General features: G+C 31.5%; 1 protein-coding gene across 2 annotated transcripts in view; it reads right to left on the bottom strand.

The window, feature by feature from the left end:
* LOC126775904 (voltage-dependent calcium channel subunit alpha-2/delta-3) overlaps nt 1-21,128 on the bottom strand; it is a 59,258-nt gene that overhangs the window by 36,468 nt on the left and 1,662 nt on the right. For both annotated transcript variants that reach the window (XM_050498111.1, XM_050498203.1), the window contains exons 2-3: nt 11,306-11,387; nt 4,234-4,344 (exon numbers count right to left, since the gene is read on the bottom strand). In XM_050498111.1, coding sequence (XP_050354068.1) covers nt 4,234-4,344; nt 11,306-11,387 — 193 coding nt within the window. The remainder of the gene's footprint in view (nt 1-4,233; nt 4,345-11,305; nt 11,388-21,128) is intronic.

Raw genomic sequence — 21,128 nt, 5'->3', positions numbered from 1 at the left:
GGTCGTATACAAATGTTCACTAAAAATTTCGAAAGGTCGAAGCCTTACAAATTGGTTTCGCGTAAAATTAAGGTTCGTTCACCTCTTTAAATAAAAACAAACAAGATTAATACCGAATATATTTATTCTCGTATATTATGTAAAAACATTTTCACATATAGCATACTTGTTCGTTAGCACTCATGAGCAAGCAGTGTTTGTATTTAAGTATTTCTATCATCATATCGTTTTCAGTTTTATCCGGCTAGAAGGACCAAATTATACTCTCACAATCCGAAATCTGTTACTGAATATTGCCGTAATTAAAATAAAACAAAATGTCTAAAAATTAATATTTATAAAAGTTTAAACCTTCCTATATAAATTAACATGTACGAATCATGTAATAAATATGTAACTAATTATTAAATTAATTGAAACATAAACTATTTTACTTGAAATTGACGACACGTGTTTATTTTAATTTAAAAAAAAAACTCGATAAATTTCTCCAATAATACATAGAAATTTTCTTTTATGTTTATCCAATGTCGAAAATACGGGTGTACCGTAATAAACTTAAAAAGTAAGTAACTTTATGAAAGCCGAGTATATTAATAAGGAAAAATATTGACTGTTTATTATATTTAATATAAGGAATGTTCTCGAACGCGTTTTATATAAACTTGATGAAATATTATATATTTACTCGTTATATTTATGTTGGCGATAATAACAAAGACCTTTAGTTATTTCGCTTATTTTTGATTTAATAATTAAACTGATTAAAACCTTTACGGTTAACTAAAACCTATTAGATTAAAACTACAAGAATTTTAGAATTATGCGTGGTCTATTATTAGAATAGCAACCAGACGACGTTATGTCTGCTTATCCTGAGGACAACAACCCGGCCCAAGCTAATGTGTATAATAAAATGCAGATATGCATTTAAGGTTATCGATGTCAATGAACTAGACAGGTTATTTTGAATACATTTTCATATTTTGAAATTTTACTTTTTGACAGAGTAGAAAAACGCCATTTTAGCCTGGGGGTGTCGTTAGAGCCGAATATGGGAAATTTATGTTAAGTGCGATTGTTTGTGTATTTTGTAACAAACAGCAAGAGTTAAATATTTCTGTGACAGCAAAAAATGGAGATACGATAGCTGCAGAGCAATTTTCAATATAATACTCATAAATTCGTGCATGTTTGAGGTATAGTTATAAATATGAGGATATTTATATTAAAATAAACAATTTAGTATTAAGTGATAGTAATTGAATAATTAATTTGATAAAGCGTTTTTTTTATATATTTAAGAATGTTAAGTGTATCTCGTATATCGCAGCTATTGCATATAATGCAACTTCAGGTGATGCTTACCTGGGGGGAGGCAGAGCATTACACATAGAATAGAAATTTGAACCTACATGGGTTTATATAAGTCTTATGTAGAAGAAGCAAATATACGCAGTATTTGAATTTCATATAAGTATGGTTAAGATCCATATGTACATCGTAATTTAATTTAATTTTTTGATTTAAATTCAATCATACTTTTGCCAATATTTGTCGAAACATTATTACGAATGTCCATTTCATAAAGATTAGTGGTCACCCACGTACGTTTACGCTACGCGGTTACGCTACTCTACTGTGGGTTAGTGAGAAATTTCAGAATTATTTAGAAATTTTAAAATTATTTATTTAATTAAAACTTAATCAGATAGAACTTCTAATTTTCAATTGAAAATACTTATTTTTATTTGTTGCCATCTCGTTACGTTTTATCTAAAATGTTCAACAGGAAAAATAACTGAAATCAGTTTTTATTCATATATTAATTATATTAATTATTGCTTCATTTATATTTCAAGCCGAGATGGCCCAGTGGTTAGAACGCATGAATCTTAACCGATGATCGTGGTTCAAACCCGGGCAAGCACCACTGAATTTTCATGTGCTTAATTTGTGATTATAATTCATCTCGTGCTTAACGGTGACGGAAAACATCGTGAGGAAACCTGCATGTGTCTAATTTCATTGAAATTCTGCCACATATGTATTCTACCAAACCGCATTGGAGCAGCGTGGTGGAATAAGCTCCAAAACCTTCTCCTCAAAAGGGAGAGGAGGCCTTAGCCCAGCAGTGGGACAGGCTGTTACTGTTACTGTTATATTTCAAGATATTCTCAATTTCGAGGAAGCGCTTATTAGAGCTTTCTTCGAAGTTGTGTTCTATAAGGTAGTAAACAAAGGTAAAGCGGTTTTTTTCTTTATAATATAATTATTTAAGTTTAAAGTCATTTTAGGTACTAAACTTAAAACATTTATCATTATTTTTGTTGTTGTTCTTTCTGAATTCATTTTAAACATTCACTTTGTTACTTAGATACGAATATTAAATGAAGCGCTTTTATATTAAAATTAAAAACCCGACCAAGTGCGAGTAGAACTTGAAGTCAGATAATGTTGGTAGAAATGTATCCATATTATATAATTTAATAAATGAGTTTAGAAATTATTATTATATAAAAATATATTACTCATAAACTCTTTCAACACCACACGGTAAAAGCATATTTAATAGACAAATTGAAATTTTAAGACTTTCAATATTAATTTCATTAATATTAACAAATACAAATCTTTATGTGTTTACAAGAAATATGTGATCGTATCTTTCTACTGATACAAAAGCGATAATTTTATTTCGAGTAAAGTTTTTTAACTAATTTTCTTTAAAAGAAATATCCCATTATATAGATAGCTTTATTCTACAAGTGTAGCCTTTCTTACTTGATTTATTTCTTTTACAAAATGAACAGTCGACTTGAAAGGCTTTGTTTTTTTTTTGAGTTAGCGTGGAACGACTAATTTATTTTATTCTACCTCAAACAATACTTTATTCCTATTGGAAACAATTATAAATAACTTACGGCTTGAGATAAGAAATGTTAAATACAAGTTTGTTTCAATTAATTGAAAGTTCAATATTTAAATTACTGTCATACAATTTGTCGATCGACTTCTTTTTGCATGATAACGGTTAGTTGGTCTGTTGAAATACAGCATTTTAATTGGCTTTTGTACATACTTGGCTTGAATTTTTTGAATTAATGTAAATTGAACGCAGCTTTACATTGCCTAACAGTTAATTTATCTGTGGTAAGCTGGTGATGATTTAGAATTCATAAAAATAATTATATCATTTTTAATTATTACAGTCTTAGATACCTGCGTTTTAGATTTTCTTTGTTTTCAAATGAATTTCGCATCAACCTCAGAGGTCATAATCAAAAAATAATTAAATTACCAATGTAACAAAAAAAATACTGAATAAAATATTGATCTCTTGTCGAGTGAGTATTAAAAACACATAACTTTAAATAATTGAATAACAATTCTCGTGATTTTAAAACTGAATTAAATTAATTTCGTAAACATGATTATATTAATTTCGTGAAAATGATCACGTAAATTAGTATTGAAAATTATCCTATTACCTACCTACGAATTTCAAACGCACCTATGTAGTAGCATTAAAATTGATAACGCAGCGGCACTGTAGCGACAAAATCGATTCTTAATATGTAGTACAATTATCACTACTAATAAGGTCTGCGACATAAGCGAATCATACAAAAATTTTGCTCGTCAACCCCATTTAGTTAATGAAAAAAATATTATATATCGGTAAATCATGAAACCTTTTTGATTATTAAAATTATTATTCTTAATCATCAGAAGAAATGTAAAGAAAATGTATTCTAGTTCTACTCTAATAAACTATTACAATGAATAACCCAATTTTATGTAAGGTTTCCAACATAAGATATGAAAGGCACTTATGAGCTTAGCTTATGTAATGTGATTAACAGATAGCTAATATCGAAATTAATGCATTAAACTTTTATTTACTTCTATAAACAGTTGAGAAGAAGTGAATCTTAAAATGATATAATGGGCCCAAATCAAATTTTTCTGAAATAAAAAGTATGTCTATGTCATTTAAATACAGTGATTTTTAGAAACACAATTCTCGTTTAAGCCACTATCACACGTGACGATTTTAGTCGATTTCATTTCAAGTTATATTTGTTATGTTGTATATTTGTTTTTTTTTATTCATCGTAAAGTGTTGATCAATTGAAATACCGCGTGAAACAACATTATACAATATCAACTACATATTTAAAAATCTAACTAGTTCGAAATTACTAATTGAAAACAAAATATGTTACTTACCATGACAGCGTTGATTTTAAAATCCATATGGTTCTTTACTTCAGCAGCGAGCTCTCGAACCAAGAGCAGGCCGTCTTTTCGGATCACCTCCACGTTGTACTCATGGTATTTCTGAATAACAAAAATGTACACGTATTAGTAATATTACTACTTTCACTAACATTCTGATATCTAATTGTCAATACGCATTACAGATTTTATTTAGGTATACAATCATATATTGATAGCGGGTTGTTAAAATCCAGGCAAGCACAATTGAGCTTAACCCTTAAATGCGTGATTTTTTGGTTTTAATAGAAAAAATCGTATATTATAGGAAATTTTTCATAGATTACGTAAAAAATAATAAAAAATCCAAGTTATAATTAATAATTCTTAGGCTTCGAAAACAGATGTGCAGCTTATCCACTTTTTAGTTTATCTGTGTAAAAATATATTTTGAAAAAGATTGTATGTCTTTTGGCAACAATGTGCATTAAGGGTGATTCTTTTAATTAACGCGATTTAAATATTCGCCAACCAATCTATTCGCCCGTACAAATCTAAGGCATCGAACAACACGCCCTTTGTATTTGTTCATGTGTTTCATGTGCCATTTAAATATTTTTAAATTTACTCAATTTTGTGTCAATGAATATACAAGTACAAAATTTAACGTAGTTGAATATCATCACCCTTCGACTAATTTATATATACACGTATATATAAATAATGAAATGTAATTTGAAATGGTTAAAGAATTTTCAAACAGGTAACGTGATTACTTCCAGTGAGAGTGATAGATAGATAGAACGATAATGTGATGCACAATCTCAGAAAAATCACGATCTCTCTTTATAATATTAAGTATAGATATAGAAGCTTGCTTGAAATGTATATGATATTCAAGTACAGTCTGAACTACCGCCCACGCATCGCCTGTGTTTAATTATAGGTTTAGTTAACTGTTATAACAATTGTAGTTCAGGGCATTATTTCAACAAATAGAACACTAGTAATATCGGCTCCGAGCAGGCGCGTAATTTAATGCTTTCATGAGGGCTGATAAACATCCAGAGAAGCATAGCGCTCGCATTATTTGCGAAAATGACAACAATCGCGTCGCATTCGCGCTACATTACGCGCTGAGTTATTGGGCCCAACATGGCGGCTCAGACCTGTCAAATTTTAAAAATGGAACGTACACGTCCGGAATTTGGCGTATGCTAGCTGCCAAATTATTGTTATTCGGCAGAGGCACCCGTCCCGCGAGCGTTGTTATTGAATTTCGGATTGTACCCGATGCCGCCTTTGTTATGGTATCAAATCTAATGAGATATATTCCTCCATTTTTACATAGATATAATTTATATTAATTATAACTATAACGATTCGAACTCAAAAAAGATAAATCGTAACGTTTTTCTTATTTCACATTTTAATTAAAATTAGTAATTGTCTTGTTATAATGCCTTTGTTAATTTAAAAACCAAAAAAAGTTAATTCAAACTTTTTCATTTCATGCCTCAGTCGAATTTGTAACAAATTAATGGCCGCGAGTTTAGGTAAAGCATATAAAGATAATGGGAATTGGAAATTAAATGAGGCCTTATACAAAGGCAATAAACCTTTTTACTGTAAAACAGTCGCCGCTCACCCAATAAAGTTCATTTTAAGGATGCCTCCCAACTCAGTATAAAAATGGCTTACATTGAAATTTCAATACGAAACTAATTATTATAACGATAAATTTATTTTCTATTATACAGCCTGGTCCAGATATTATTTTGTTATTTTTCTTACCCTTTAAATATTATAATTTATTCACGATGAGGCATACTACTGAAGAGATATGTTACTAATGAGAAATAAAAATGAAATATCAGTAAAAAACAACACAAATTTGAACTTTATATACATATGAAACTAAATTTTTCGTCGCTCTACGCCAAAACACTTCATATTCTAATGAGATGCTTTAATGTTTCTCTTCAAAGACGGGTCAAATAATGTTTAATTTGTATGAAAAATTCATATTTATAACTGAAAACCTACATACATTTTTAACTATTTCATTGAATTATGACATCAAAGAAAAAGATATTATATTTTATTCAGTTCTCACATCGTTTTAAAATATGCTAATACGCATATCCGACCGCTATGAGGTGGTATAGAAAATATAAACTAACATTTAATTTTCCGGAATATTTAATGAAGTGGGTGAATATTGCAGCGGGAGCGACCCTCGGGGACACATTGGCCGACAAGGAAACTGAATTCAATTAAGGCCGTTAATTTAATCCGCTCTCTAGTCTTGCCATCCTTACACCCGCTGATTGGATGATGTTTCATATGAATAATAGTTTTACGATGAGTAAATGAAATATTGATACGATACTTTACGTATCTATTACTGTAACCCTAGCAGGGTAGCATAATGTTTTTTTCTCTAATATTATACATAACTATTACTAAGATTAATATATAAATCCTAAAATTGAGTATTCAACAAAAAGTATTCAATAGCACAATTATAGGTAAGTAATACAAATTTGGCTGACAAAATGCTATAGTCCGCATTGACTACAAACTGTGAATTTTGTATTAAACGAAAGAGGTTCGCTCAGTTGAAGTACATTATATAATATCATTGCATAACCTCTTTCGACCTCCACCCATTGTTAGACATTGGAAATACCGCAATGTTTTACTGAGTTTGGTCAAATTTAAGAATTTAGTGTTGCTTAAAAAGTTTTATCATGTTGGTGAATTCTGTGCTCTTTATCAAAATGTTAATATCGATGACGTAATATTAAAACATTTTATTGCACATCAAGAACAATTACAGTAAAAAAATACAATAAATAATATTACAAAAGGCAAACTTATCGCTAAAGAGCAATCTCTTCCAGGCAACCTTAGGACAGAGGAAACGGTCTAGTCACTAGTAAGTAGCGACGTTATAGCTTTACAAGTAGTTTTTTTTTTATATACATAAATAAAGCCAGGCTATGATTTCAAAAATAGAAACTGTGTAAACAATATTTGTATCAATTACATCCGCAATATCATTAGTTTGTTATCGATTACCAATAGGACAGAAAACTAAATTTTATACAAACCTGACTATTTTTCGCTCCATTTATTGTCTTTATACGCGGCCTCAAAAACGAATGCTTCTACGTTTTATTCAGAAACGTTATCGTAAATACTAAAAAGGTAAATTCGCTTAGTCACGATACGCTGATGTAAGCTCAAACGATGGACCGACGGGTTCCTTGCCGTCGAACAGGACTTTCCACTTGGGCCGCATTTGTGCGTACCACACACAAGAGAACTCCATTTGCCCGCAAAAAATCTGTCTACGGAATAGGGTTAGCCTTTGCGATAACATCGCGATTTGATAGCGTTTTGTAGAGATAAAATCTAATAGATCGACCCAACTACGTCGAGGATGGCTGTTATCAGTTTAATTATATGAAAGCATGTGGTCACCTGAGCGTCTATGTAGGTGCAATTTGCGGTTCCTACTCAACCGCATTCAATTCAATAGATGTGTCTCACACATAATTGTGTTATATGTTATCGTATTGTACTCTCAAATTATAGACTACTGATTACTTTTACCGCTTTATCGGATATATAAATACTTCTTACAGAGGTGAAACAAATACTCGGTTACTTTTTGGTATTCTATCAAGCCAGACATTGCCATCATCTAGCACAAATAAAGAGAATTCTTATTGATAAAATTACTCTGCAAAGCCATACTTGCCTCACATCTGCTCTTAGTTGACTGACTGACAGATCAAATTAGAAAACAAAAAAAAACTATTTGTTATTTAGCGTTACGGTAATTTTTTTTAACAGTGATTTAATGTTCGGTATTTGGTCGAATATATAAAGAAAATGGGGCACCAATTCTTTTTTTTTATTATTTACATTAATATTTTTAGATATAGTATGGTGCAATTAAAATTGCATACAACATAGTAGTAAAAAGTAAATACAATATCTTAAGAATAGATAAATAGTCATAAATGTAATACATAGACTAATTGTAATAATTATATATTCCTAATTTAAGAAATAATATCATATTATCAAATAAGTTATAAAAAAATAGATTTTCACGATTTATAAAGCTAGCAATCATGTCAGATTAACAATTAAGAAACTTAAAACAAATTTTATTGTACATAAAGTATTTTTTTTAATTAAAACTTACGTATAAGTATAAATTTCGAATAGAATGTAAGAGATAAAATTAAAGTTTTTGAAGCGCAAAGTAGTGAACAAAGCATCTTGGAATTTTCAATCCGTTCAAATGTTCGATCCTTGCTAGATATTAATATTGAACATTTCGCTCAAGTCCGTCACAGGATTATTTTCATGTTTTATACAAGTATTCCTTAATTTTGAAAAGAAATATTTATATATCTGGATGTAAAATAAACAATATTTTTTTAGTGTCATACGTATTAATAATGTATAACATTAAAAATATGCTTTTCTTTGATAAGTATAGATTCAACGATACGATATTTATTTTTATGATGTAAATATATCGCATATAAAATAAAATAATTGACACAATAAAATAATTATCATAATGAATATAAAAACTTTTCAAAGAACTTCGAAGGTATTTCAGAAAGCGCTTGTTCAACATCGACGCCACCTACCAGTCTACCTTGCTCCACTTTTCCCTGAGATAGTGACCTAAGCCCGTACAGAAGGCCTTTAGAAAATGCTAGTGAAATTAGGTTAAACTCTATCTACTTCAAGCCATGGTGAGAACATCCGACTCAGAGACGAACGCATTTCAAAAGATATATATATATAGGTGAAATCGACGCCACTTTCACAAATCGTTTACGATTATTTTACTTTGACATTTGTATACCTATATGCTTGATGGTGAAGGAAAACATCGTGAGGAAACCCGCATGTGTCTAATTTCATTGAAATAATGTCATATGTGTATTCTACCAATCCACATTGGAGCAGCGTGATGGCATAAGCTCTAAACCTTCTCCTCAAAAGGGAGACGAGGCCTTAGCCCAGCAGTGGGACATTAACAGGCTGTTACTGTTACTGTTTACTGTATTTGTATACCATAATAATTTATAGTAACCGAAATAATTCTTAATTAGAAAAGCGTGGTTTCAGGACTGTGGTTTTGATCGATATACGAGAATAGATAATATTTATTTTTATGGAATATTAGTAATTTTAATTTTTTTGTATATTTTATTCGTTAAGTCGGTTAATATTACACTGAGCAAAAACGTCCTTTTCCGTTGAGAAGAAAACTATTTTACCACGCTTCTCTTTTACGTGTTGATGGATGCACGTGTTTTTTTTTTATAGAATAGGAAGGCGGATGAGCATATGGACCACCTGATGGTAAGTGGTCACCAAACGCCTTTAAACATTGGCATTGTAAAAAATGACAACCATCGCTTTCATAGCCAATGCGCCACCAACCTTGGGAACTAAGATTTTATGTCCCTTGTGTCTGTAATTACACTGGCTCACTCACACTTCAAACCGGAACACAACCATAACAAGTACTGCTGTTTTGCGGTAGAATATCTGATGAGTACCTATCCAGATGAGCTTGCACAAAGCTTTACCACCAGTAGAAATTTGCAGAATTTCATGCGACACATTGGCACTAGTCCAGTTTTGAATTAGGAACCAGGTTTTACCTGGTGGTAGAGCTTTGTGCAAGCCCGATCGGGTGGGTACCACCCACACATCAGATATTCTGTCACTAAGCAGCAATACTTAGTATTATTGCGTTCAGTTTTGAAGGGTGAGTGAGCCAATGTAACTACAGGCACAAGGGACATAACGTGTTCCTAAGATTGGTGGCGCATTGGCGATGTAAGGAATCGTTATTATTTCTTACATCGCCAATGTATATTGAATGGTAGGACTTACGATGGTAAGGTGTTCCATTTGCTCGTCCGGAAAAAGGAATCTTCAGTTCAGATTCCCGTATGCCACATTTTTTTATTTGTGTTCAGGCAGTACGAAATAATTATGTTTGGAACATTCAGTGTAACATCAATGGTATAAAGTTACACTCAAAATGTAATGTAATCAATACTATGACCTTCTAATTGAGTTATTGAGTAAAGTAAATAGAAGTACATATAAATAATTTACCGCGGTGATATCGCGTAGGTAGTTGGCGCTAGAAGGCGCTAATATTGAATAAGTTCTGATGGCAAAGTTTCTCTTTCGAAACATTATATTACTTTCAGGACCGTGATCTCGGGCTGAATTTTGATTGTTTTATCACAGCAGCGGACATGCTAATGAAATATTTTGCCGATTCTAATAAGAAATTAAGATTTCATTAAAATTAAATAATTATGGTTTTTCTTACCTTTTACGCGACGTTCGATATTTAAATTTCGTCTAACAATATTTGTGAAGTGTCCAATGTTCAATGTTTCACCGAAATGAAAAATTAAAATTAACATATTTTCAAAAATATATAACTATAAGGTGAGAAATATTAAAAACCTATGATTATTATTTTTTGCCCTTTAACTGTCTCTATCTACCAACATGTCTGGTACGACTTATTATTTTATAATTTATAAACGTTAATTTATAAAAGAGTTATATTTTCAATTTATTATTAAAAGCTTAAAAAGTTCTTATCTACGAATATTTATTATCCTTTAAAGATTATGTAACATGTCAAATTGTTCATCGATCAATCAAATTCTTATTGTAATAAGCGTCGTGTGTACTATTGATCGCGTCTCGAATAAAAACCCCTAACATAATTGTCTCTATCAATCGAACTCCACGCTTAATTATCGTAGTGGTAAGAGTACGGCGAGTGTATTTCAGCAGTATCTGATACTTCCCCAACCCCTGGTGTCGTAACTGGGTCGCGAGGAGGAGAGGCCCGCCGGGAGTGGCAGGGGGGTGTGAACTCTCTCGTTGCGTTTTTGTAGCAGCGCGTCCGACCGATCGGCCCAGTGTTGCCCCTCGCTTCACTTCTAAAGCGAAAAGAATACCACACACTTCTCTTGAAAACCGCTGTAAAAATGCGTTTACTCACGTTCTGTATTTGATTCATTTTCGTGAAGTGCCGTCCGAACTCCCACAGGTCGACGCCGAATTTCAGTGCCCAATTCTTGACTCTGCAACAAAAAACGTAATATATAATGACTCGTACGTCTTGCGTAGTCGTACGACGCATCATTTGTTACGACGTTTAATTAAGTGTCTTGGTGGATCTATGGCCTTGTTCCGCTTGCACATTAAAAAACTTATCTTAACATTTCAAAGAAATTCAAAGGACGAACCCTTGATAACTTCATAATTGTATAAATGTATAAATGTGTATTGTAAGATTAAAATGATTAAATTTGGATTGTATTAGTTCGTTCAATAGATATACATATTGGATATATATATATATATATATAATTCAAAAAATAATCTGATTAATCGTTATTAATTTTTATTTATAATATCATTTCGTTACGGAATGTACTGTTTCAACACAATACACACCCTTGTGTAGGATACATGCGCAGAAACTAATTACAGCACAATACAGCCTGTGATGGTAGTTATTGTTTGATTAAGCAATGAATAATATATATTTATATATAGAAATATAGTATGTACTTACAACAAACGATCATATTGCAATTATAAAAGAAAATAAAGAGAATAAAAAATAAATAATTAAATGCAGAGTCAATTTAAAGTTGAAACCACGAATAATATACTCGTATGTGATAAATAACCAAATAGATTAATAATTAAATATTTATGGGGTTCAGTATCGTTAATTTAAATAAAGAATAAAATGAAATAATGTAATTCTATAGTTAACAATAAATAAATTTTAATACGGGATTGAAAAAATTTCATCAAAGTGAAACATAAATAACCCCAAAATCTAATAAACATCAAGCTAATGAGTATTATTATTATTATATTATATATTGTATATGCGATTTCCAACAGTTCAAGAATTTTATAAAATTTAACTTCACCTTTTGGTGTGTGGGAAAAATCCCGCAAAAAATCGCTTTTTGATTTTTGATATGTTTAATACTTATATAAAATCTTTAAAAACATACATCAAGTGTGGCGTTCAATATTTTTGCTATCACATCGTTTGACTTATAAAACAATATATTCGCATCTTATGTGGGACGTGAATATCATATTTGGTAAAAAACCAAAATACTTCCGACGTGATAAGTAAATATGATTGAAGAAAAGCGGATTAGGCATTCTTTCTACTCAGTAGATCACCCTCATAACAAGAAAATAAGTATATTATTATTAGAGGTTACAGTCGCGTTCATTTTATCGCAATTGAGAGATGCGAGCTGTCATCGCGATGAGAGATCAATTTAAAAAACAAGTGTAACGAGCCTTGCAGAGAACAGGTACTGGGACGGCTGGTTCAAAATTAAAATTATTTTCAAAACATCCATTTTTATCGTTATAATGAAATGCAGGTTTTAATTGTTTTTATTTTAACAATAAAAATAACAATTCATAATTGTTATTCATATTTTGTCAGTATTAAAGAGCCGCTGGGAACACTGAAAGGGCACAAATGGCGACTACCAAGGAGATAATGGATTAAAACCTAAAAATGGCGGTCAATAATAAAGATGACCGGATTAGACGAGCCGGTTGGCGTAGTTGGTAGATACTTGCCTTTCACGCCGAAGGTTGTGGGTTCGATTCCCACCCAGGACAGACATTTGTGTGCATGAACTTGTCTGTTTGTCCTGAGTCTGGATGTAATTATTTGTATAAGTATGTATTTACAAAAGAACAGTAGTATATGTAGTATATCAGTTGTCTGGTATCCATAGCACAAGCTCTGCTTAATTTGGGATCGGATGGCCGTGTGTGAATTATGTTCCAGTATATTATTATTATATTATTATGCTAAGACTGGTCAAATACCGTCGAGGCCAGATTCTTGGATAGGAACGTCAACCCTTCAACGAGTCAACTGGCACACATTCCCTCATGTCATAGTCATTACTTTACAACGTCAAAAGTTTTTAATCCTGAAACGTAAATTGTGATGGTGCCTTGTATGTGAGTATTAGTTACGTTAATTCATAAATAAATAAATTTAACATATGTATATGCGTTAGTAACACGCATATATGTTCAATTCATGTTGTGATTTAAAGTTGATTTTAATGATATCTTTATTTACTTTTGTGTCCATTTTCAGCAAGTGTTTTCTTTGCATTGATTGGCTCCGTTATTGCGAATTTCTAATATATTATAAACATAAATACGTATATAATGTAATAGAATTACATCTGATGTTGTTCTTATTTCTCTTACATAGGATATTAAAAATTGTTTTGTGTCTTTGTATTGACAGCCGAGGATCCCGCAGCACGGAGTTACATTATTAAGCACCGCATCCCTTGATTACAGTCAGTTTCTCGAAAACCATGACGCCTATATTCTTTAGGGTCACTTTGATGTTATGACCCCTTGATGTTATGATGTTACTAGTTGGTCAACTCCCCGTTGGTGTAGTGGGTAACGAGCAACTTAAGATCTTGGGTCAGGCCATTAAAAATAAAGTTTTCTGCCAATAATTGTTGTCTGTCTGTTTTAGTAGCGTGGAATTTGAAATTTAGCAGTGTTTAGATTTCCTCGGAAAGCAAGTAATACCGTTGGATCTGCACCTGAATTATCTCCATCCGTTTCAGATTGTCATCTCTTCGGATTATGAAATTGAGTGTTTAGTGAACTCTTTCACTATAATATGTGCTATAGGCTAATTATCATTAGGGACGGACGTCGATAATCGAAATTGGCCAGTAGAACTTCATCATGTTTTTACCTGGTGGTAGGGCTTTGTGCAAGCTCGTCTGGGTAGGTACCACCCACTCATCAGATATTCTACCGCAAAACAGCAATACTTGATATTGTTGTGTTTCGGTTTGAAGGGTGAGTGAGCCAGTGTAATTACAGGCACAAGGGACATAAAATCTTAGTTCCCAAGGTTGGTGGCGCATCGGCTATAAGCGATGGTTGACATTTCTTACAATGCCAATGTCTAAGGGCATATGGTGTCCACTTAACATCAGGTGGCCCAAATGCTCGTCCACCTTCCTATTCTATAAAAAAAAAATGTTCAACAAATAATTTAAAATAACAATAAAGTATTGGATGTCACTTGATTTGCTTTAAAAAATAACAGTAATTACAAAATAATTACATACTCAGTGCTATGAAGCACTTTATATGAAAACAAATAAATGTATGTTGCTGTTAGTATTTACGCAATTAGAAAATGATACAACGAAAGTTGTGATATTTATCTAGATGTATTTTATTATTTATAGACTATAGTTATCTACAGTTCTGCAATATATCTACTAAGTACTAATCCATAATTATTTAGTTCCACCTAGATAGCCGTAATGGGTTTACATACATTAATTAAACACAAGACAAATTATAAACATCTTCTCATCATCTTCTATGTAATTCTTGCTTACAAATATATATATATTTTAAGGTACTTACTAGGTATCTATTGTTAGTCAAATTTAAAACTCGGTAGAAAATAAATCAATCCAGACTATATATATTTGCCTTTGCTTCGTATTTCAAAACGTTCTAAGTTTAATTAATCGAGAAGAATCTATATAAGTTTTACTATAGTCTATTTTTGTTCAGACGCTACATATGAATCGAACGTACGCTTTTGTAACTAACAAACTATTCTTATGCTACTTAACTTGTGATAGAGATTTAATAACTCTAGTAATAAATTAAATGGAAAACTTCCTTTATATGTATATTATTATGGACAAATTAAATAATATAACTTGGTAAAGTATTTTGAGAATAACAAAAGAACTTTCAACTTAATTGAATTTCAAGTCTATTTTTATTTAATATATAAAAAAATAAACTTGAACGAATTAGATGCAAGAACTTTTGAGTGGTCATTTTACAATACTTATATACTAATTTAATACCAAGTATAAATTATACAGCGAAGAATCGACAAAAACTCAGACCTCAATATTTAATACAAATTACGCAACATACGTATATCAATATTTTAGAAATTAATTTATACTTATAATAACAACATGATTAAAACATATTTAGCTTCATGAAATTATAATTTACTTTTAAGGGAGGACATCATAAACATATGTTTAAATATATGAAAACAGTATTTCATACTTTAAATAGATTTAGTACATCCTTGCAACATCAAAGAACCCTTTGAGATTTCGAAATATGCAGTAAATCATAGCAAGAGAACAGATATTAAAAACGTAAGGAAGTAAATTATGTAGATTCGATTAATCCAATTCTTTGAAAAGTTTCATTTTACATGCTTGAACTCCCAAATATATATTTTTTTATAGAAAAAGAAGGCGAACGAGCATATGGGCTACCTGATGGTAAGTGGTCACCAACGCCCATAGACATTGGCATTGTTATAAATGTTAACCATCGCTTACATCACCAACTCGCCACCAACCTTGGTAACTAAGATGTTATGTCCTTTGTGCCTGTAGTTACACTGGCTCACTCATCACTGGTTCATATTTCTTACAGTACCAGGGCGGAGGTAACCACTTATTATCAGGTGGCCAATTTGGCAGTGTGAAGTAAAAAAAGGATAATATGAGATAATAGTATATAAAGCAAAGAAAATTTAAGATCAGTATTATTTTTATACCACAGACAGACAAGTTTGAACTGTTTATTATTCTTTAAATCTGTCCGTAAAATATTCTCATTAGCAATCAGGGATGTTCGCGGTCATTGTACCCACAAGTTGGGCCGTCAACGACAGAAGTTGCAAATTTTAAATAATTTAAAACGTTCTACAGATACCCGCTGCCTGCACCGCCAGGTGTTCGCAAGCGTTTCTTGGGGACTGAAAATACGATCTACCAAATGAAATACTGAAAACGATCCTTGAAAATTTCTGCCGGCGTCGAAACATTTTCTTTAATTTTCTACCCGTATACTGTTTTTTTAATTAACTATAAGATTATTTAAATTTGGATTAGTTTATTAAAATTTTGTTTTTTTTTATTAAGAAATACAGCTCATTGCTTATCGTCAGTTCGAAGTGATGTTTGTAGTAAAATGATAAAGATTTTTATAATATATTTGAAACCATCACATAAATAATCTAAGTCTTTATAAAGGGAGTAGTTTGACTTGCAGAAGTAATATTGTACAATTTTATATATATATTAAATTGTCTGTAGATTAAATAAAAATATTTTATTAATAGAAGCTACGTGAAAGTTCGTTTTTAGCACCATGTTTATCTTTATAGCAAAAATTCTGAATAAAGCCTTTAATAAAAAAGCGCTTCAAACCCATAAGGAAGCTGCGGGCGTGAACGCGTGCACTATAAAAAGAAACTTTAAACACAATCTTTCGGAGTGTAAAAGTTTTGAAAGTCCACAACAAAAAAAGGCTAAAGACCCGTCGCTCGTCCGTAAGTCCTAAAATAAATCTGGATTGCGTTAAAAAACAAATAGTCAAGGATTAGCACTGCAAAAATCCGCTTTAAATATCTTGTTACTGTAATCTATTTAACTCTTGGTCCTGGGGCTACTCCGGCAGACTCAGGCTCTAAGTAACTAACCGATTTGACTCTCATCTAATTTAATATAAACGAGATTGTCTACCTACTTCAGAGATGGAATATATATATTTTTTAGTTAAATATAAGCCTCATAATTCATACTTAAATTTATCGGATTGTATTGCAATAATATTTGTTTCATAATACACAATTCCATTTCACGTTTAAAATCGGATTAGAATGAAAAGTTTAATTCGATAAAATTGCAACTCAAGACAGCGGACAATCTCGCGTTGAAAGTTAGTTTATTAAAGATTGTAAATGTTGATACCTGGTTGCATTCGATAGTTGTTTTATTAATCAGTGTCGTCGTAGCAGACGGGGTGTCAGACGCGGGCCCTTACGTAAGCCAGCCTCCGTAGTACGCCGCCGCCCGGGCCCGCCCCTCGCCCCTCTCTAGATCAATACCCGAGCCGGTCGCCTTTGACATGTGCCCCGCGTGCCGCTCCGCAAATATTTACGTTGTGGAAACAGATCATAACTATTTCATTTGCCTGTTAGTACGCCGACCCGAGCAATAAAAATATTTTAACTAATGAGGATTAAGACTCAATCTGTTAATAAAATTAACGATTTTTAAGTGTGTTAGGGTTTTGAATTGAATATGGAATGTATGTCACTTTTATTTTATCGATATATAAAATAAGTATTTCTTTTGTAAAAATAAGTCAAATGGATTAATAATTTCTGTTTTTATCATTCGATTAAAATTAACTTAATTCAAATAACTGTTTATATATTTAATTATTTTTTTATATATTAAAATTAAAAAAAATACTTTTAAGATATAAATGTTAGCATACGACTCAAAAGACAAATTAGCTATCATTGAAAAGGTCCTCCCTTCGAGTTGTGGCTTTTAGAGGTAATTTTTTTCTTTGCCGCCCTAACTTCCGGTTCGGAAGTTAACAATAATTCTTCACGATAACTTCGTAAAACCAATACATATTTTTATACAAGTGCTTATTTATTTGTATGTTACTATTAATCTTAACACTAGTATATCTATTTTGATGGAACTTTAGAGTCGAAATATGTTGCTTGGATTTTGAACAGTAAAAAATTGAATACGGATATTTACGTTTATTTTATAGTAGTCCATATGGTAGCCGGATGACCATATGAGCCACCTGATGGTCACCAACGCCCATAGATATTGATTGGCATTATAAGAAATGTTAATCATCGCTTACATTGCCAATGTACCATAAATCTTGGGAACTAAGATGTTATGTCCCTTATGCCTGTAATTACACTGGCTCACCCTTCAAACTGGAACATAACAATACCTGATGAGTGGGTTGTACCTACCCAGACGAACTTCCACAAAGCCCTACCACCAGTGTTACGTATACAAATGTTGTACGCCAAGAGTCGTCGTTCAAATATAGCGTACTCATTGCTATTTATATGTACATTTTTTTGCAATTTTTATATATTCTAAGCTTATCTTTTAATATATCTAAAACCATTAAACAAGGTCAAAAAATTAAAATGGCATGTTTTAATTTGTGACATATGTATTATTATTATGGTGTTATGCTGTAATAGACTTCTTTGTGTGTATTTTCAAGATCTACAAATCTCTAAAAAAGAAAATAATAAAAGTTTTTCATATATTATCCATTATACTTTGAAAAAAAAGAAACAAATTATAAACCATTGAACACAAAAAATTATAAAAAAGAAGAAATTATAAACCATTAAACCATGAAAGATCTGAGCAATACGAATTACTATTGTGGAATAAATAGCGGTGCGTTTATTGGAACTAATGAAACGGAAACGTATAGCTACGGGCTACGAAGCTACGAACCGCTCCAATGCTACGCGGTAAATAATCGAAAAAAGTTTCTGACCTAATTTTATCAGCAACAAAAGAATTATAATTTGTTATCAAGGTTTGTATAATGCGTTTTTATATATTGATGAAATCATTTTATATAGATTTTATATAAAAGCAAGAATTATGTTTACGAAAAAAAAAATATTTTATTCCGCAGGTACCTTTTAAAAGTTACACATTATGTATAAGATAATTTGCAATCGGGATCATCTTGGTACCTCAAAATGTTTTAAAAATTGTAGACAAAGACACAAGCTTTTAATAGTGTAAAAGCTTGTATGATGATATCCATGCTTCACAAACTAATTAATTTCAAAGATGCATGGTGATAATTTATATACATCTTAATGTAGAAACTGACTAAATTAAAAATGCCTATAAAATCCCCGAGTAAACACAAATGACACTTTTACGTGCTTAATTTGAATAATTTTCCTATCTGCCTACTTATTACATAAATATCGTTGGTCTAATGGCTATATTAATATAAGGCAGCAGACTCGGAGGTCCTGGATTTCAATTCCCAGGTCGGGCCAAAAAAAGTTATTGGGTTTTTCTGACAGAAATTTCTCAGTAGCAACCTGGAGTCTGGAAGTTGAAAGTGTGTACACTTCCTTGGCTCGGAAAGCACGTAAAGCCGTTGGTCCTGCGCCTAAACTCTTTCCGGTCGAGTTAGAGAATAGAGAATGCACCTGTGTTTATGCACACACTTGTGCACTATAATATCTCCTGCGCAGTTGGCTAATTGTTCTGGTTGACATTATTACATAAATATACAAACGCGTAGTAGGCACTGTGTTGGCGTTATGTAGATACTCGTATTTACTTTATTAACTTCTTATAACAGATGACCTTTTGACCATCTAAATGGAGACATTATTTCACATTAATTATTATTAATATTAGTCGGTTAACATCTCTTCTGCTTATGCTTTAATTTAATTAAAACTATACTAAATAAAATTTATGGTTTTTAGATGTGTTCTTTGAATGCCTTAACCGCCTTGTCGACTCGATGGCTATTTTACAAGGCTACGCAGATTTTGGTGTTCCGAGTTCAAATCCGAGGTCCGGCCAATAATAAAGTAGGATTTTCTGTGAATGAATTCTCGTAGCCAGAATTTAGTACTTTTATTCCACTACGCTACCCATGACCTGTTTCAAGTCGTGTTGGACAAAAGGGAAATGAAGGTCTAGATTCCACCTATGTTTGAACGAAGTAATACACAAGTGTAGAGTAATACATTTCCTTCAATATGATATGTCCTACGAAGTCTTTTGTGGTTGTTAGCCTTGGCAAAATGACATAATTACATTATTATTAAAACGGACGTTTTCGGAATTAAATAAGTTTATAACGAGTGTAAAGGGGATTATATCAGTTATTCAATAATAAAGTGGATTATTAAATTTATGAACCCTTGTAATAGGATTTATTTATACGATACATATAATTCCTTTGATATTCACCGTACCATAAATAACGGTAAAATGTAATATCTCATAATCTGTAAGAATCATTTCTGAACCAATAAACCTAAACAAAATAATAACTATTTGAAGAAGTTAATGTGTGTGTGTGAGTTTGTCTGTACACACACCAACAGAGTGTATTAAGAATCCGTAATGCAGTATTACCAAGATATATCTTCCAACTAATAATTTTTCGCGCAATATTTCTTTGTCAGTTGCAGAAGATAAATTCTTAAAAATTAGCGGCATTCGTTTCTCTATTTCGATAAATTATTTGCTTACATTGTTTTTATGTAAAGCTTCATTGGCTGCATTAAGAGTTAAATTTGAAAATACAGTGTAACAAGTCTTTATGTAATGTATGGTCAAGCGTTATATGGTCAAAAGGTATCTTATGTCATTGTACTTTGCAAGCGCTTCAGCGCTTTAATAATTTTTGATGTAGTAATGTTGAGATTAAGCTCCAAATTAAAATGACTCAGGTTAGTTCACACTCGGGACCCGTATTATACAATTTACGCATCGTATAAGTCTACCGAGTCTTTCAGAATTAGTTCAGGGAGACTATCCCCGAGTATGAACATACTTAGTTTACTTATCCAACTTATCGGCATAGACGGTTCGGAATTATAACAAGCTTGTAGTAATCATTTTTTCATTGATGAGGGGAAAGTAAATAGTGAATAATTTTCATTCCAATTTAAATTTTTTAAATAATTTGAATTTTAAAACTTGATATTTTATTATCTTAAAACGATTAATTAATACAATTGTTATATCCAACCCAAATTCCGGAAACATTATAATACAGGAGATTCCAGAAGACAAAAATAACTTTATAATTAGTACTTGAAATAAGACATAAGCCCCAAAAATATTTTGTACTAATGATAAGTGAGCGAGTGTAACAGGCACAAGGAG

The sequence above is a fragment of the Nymphalis io genome, chromosome 1 (assembly GCF_905147045.1).
Source record: "Nymphalis io chromosome 1, ilAglIoxx1.1, whole genome shotgun sequence".
NCBI lineage: Eukaryota > Metazoa > Arthropoda > Insecta > Lepidoptera > Nymphalidae > Nymphalis > Nymphalis io.
Note: the sequence above shows the minus strand (reverse complement) of the source record. Positions and strands in the feature narration are given on the sequence as shown.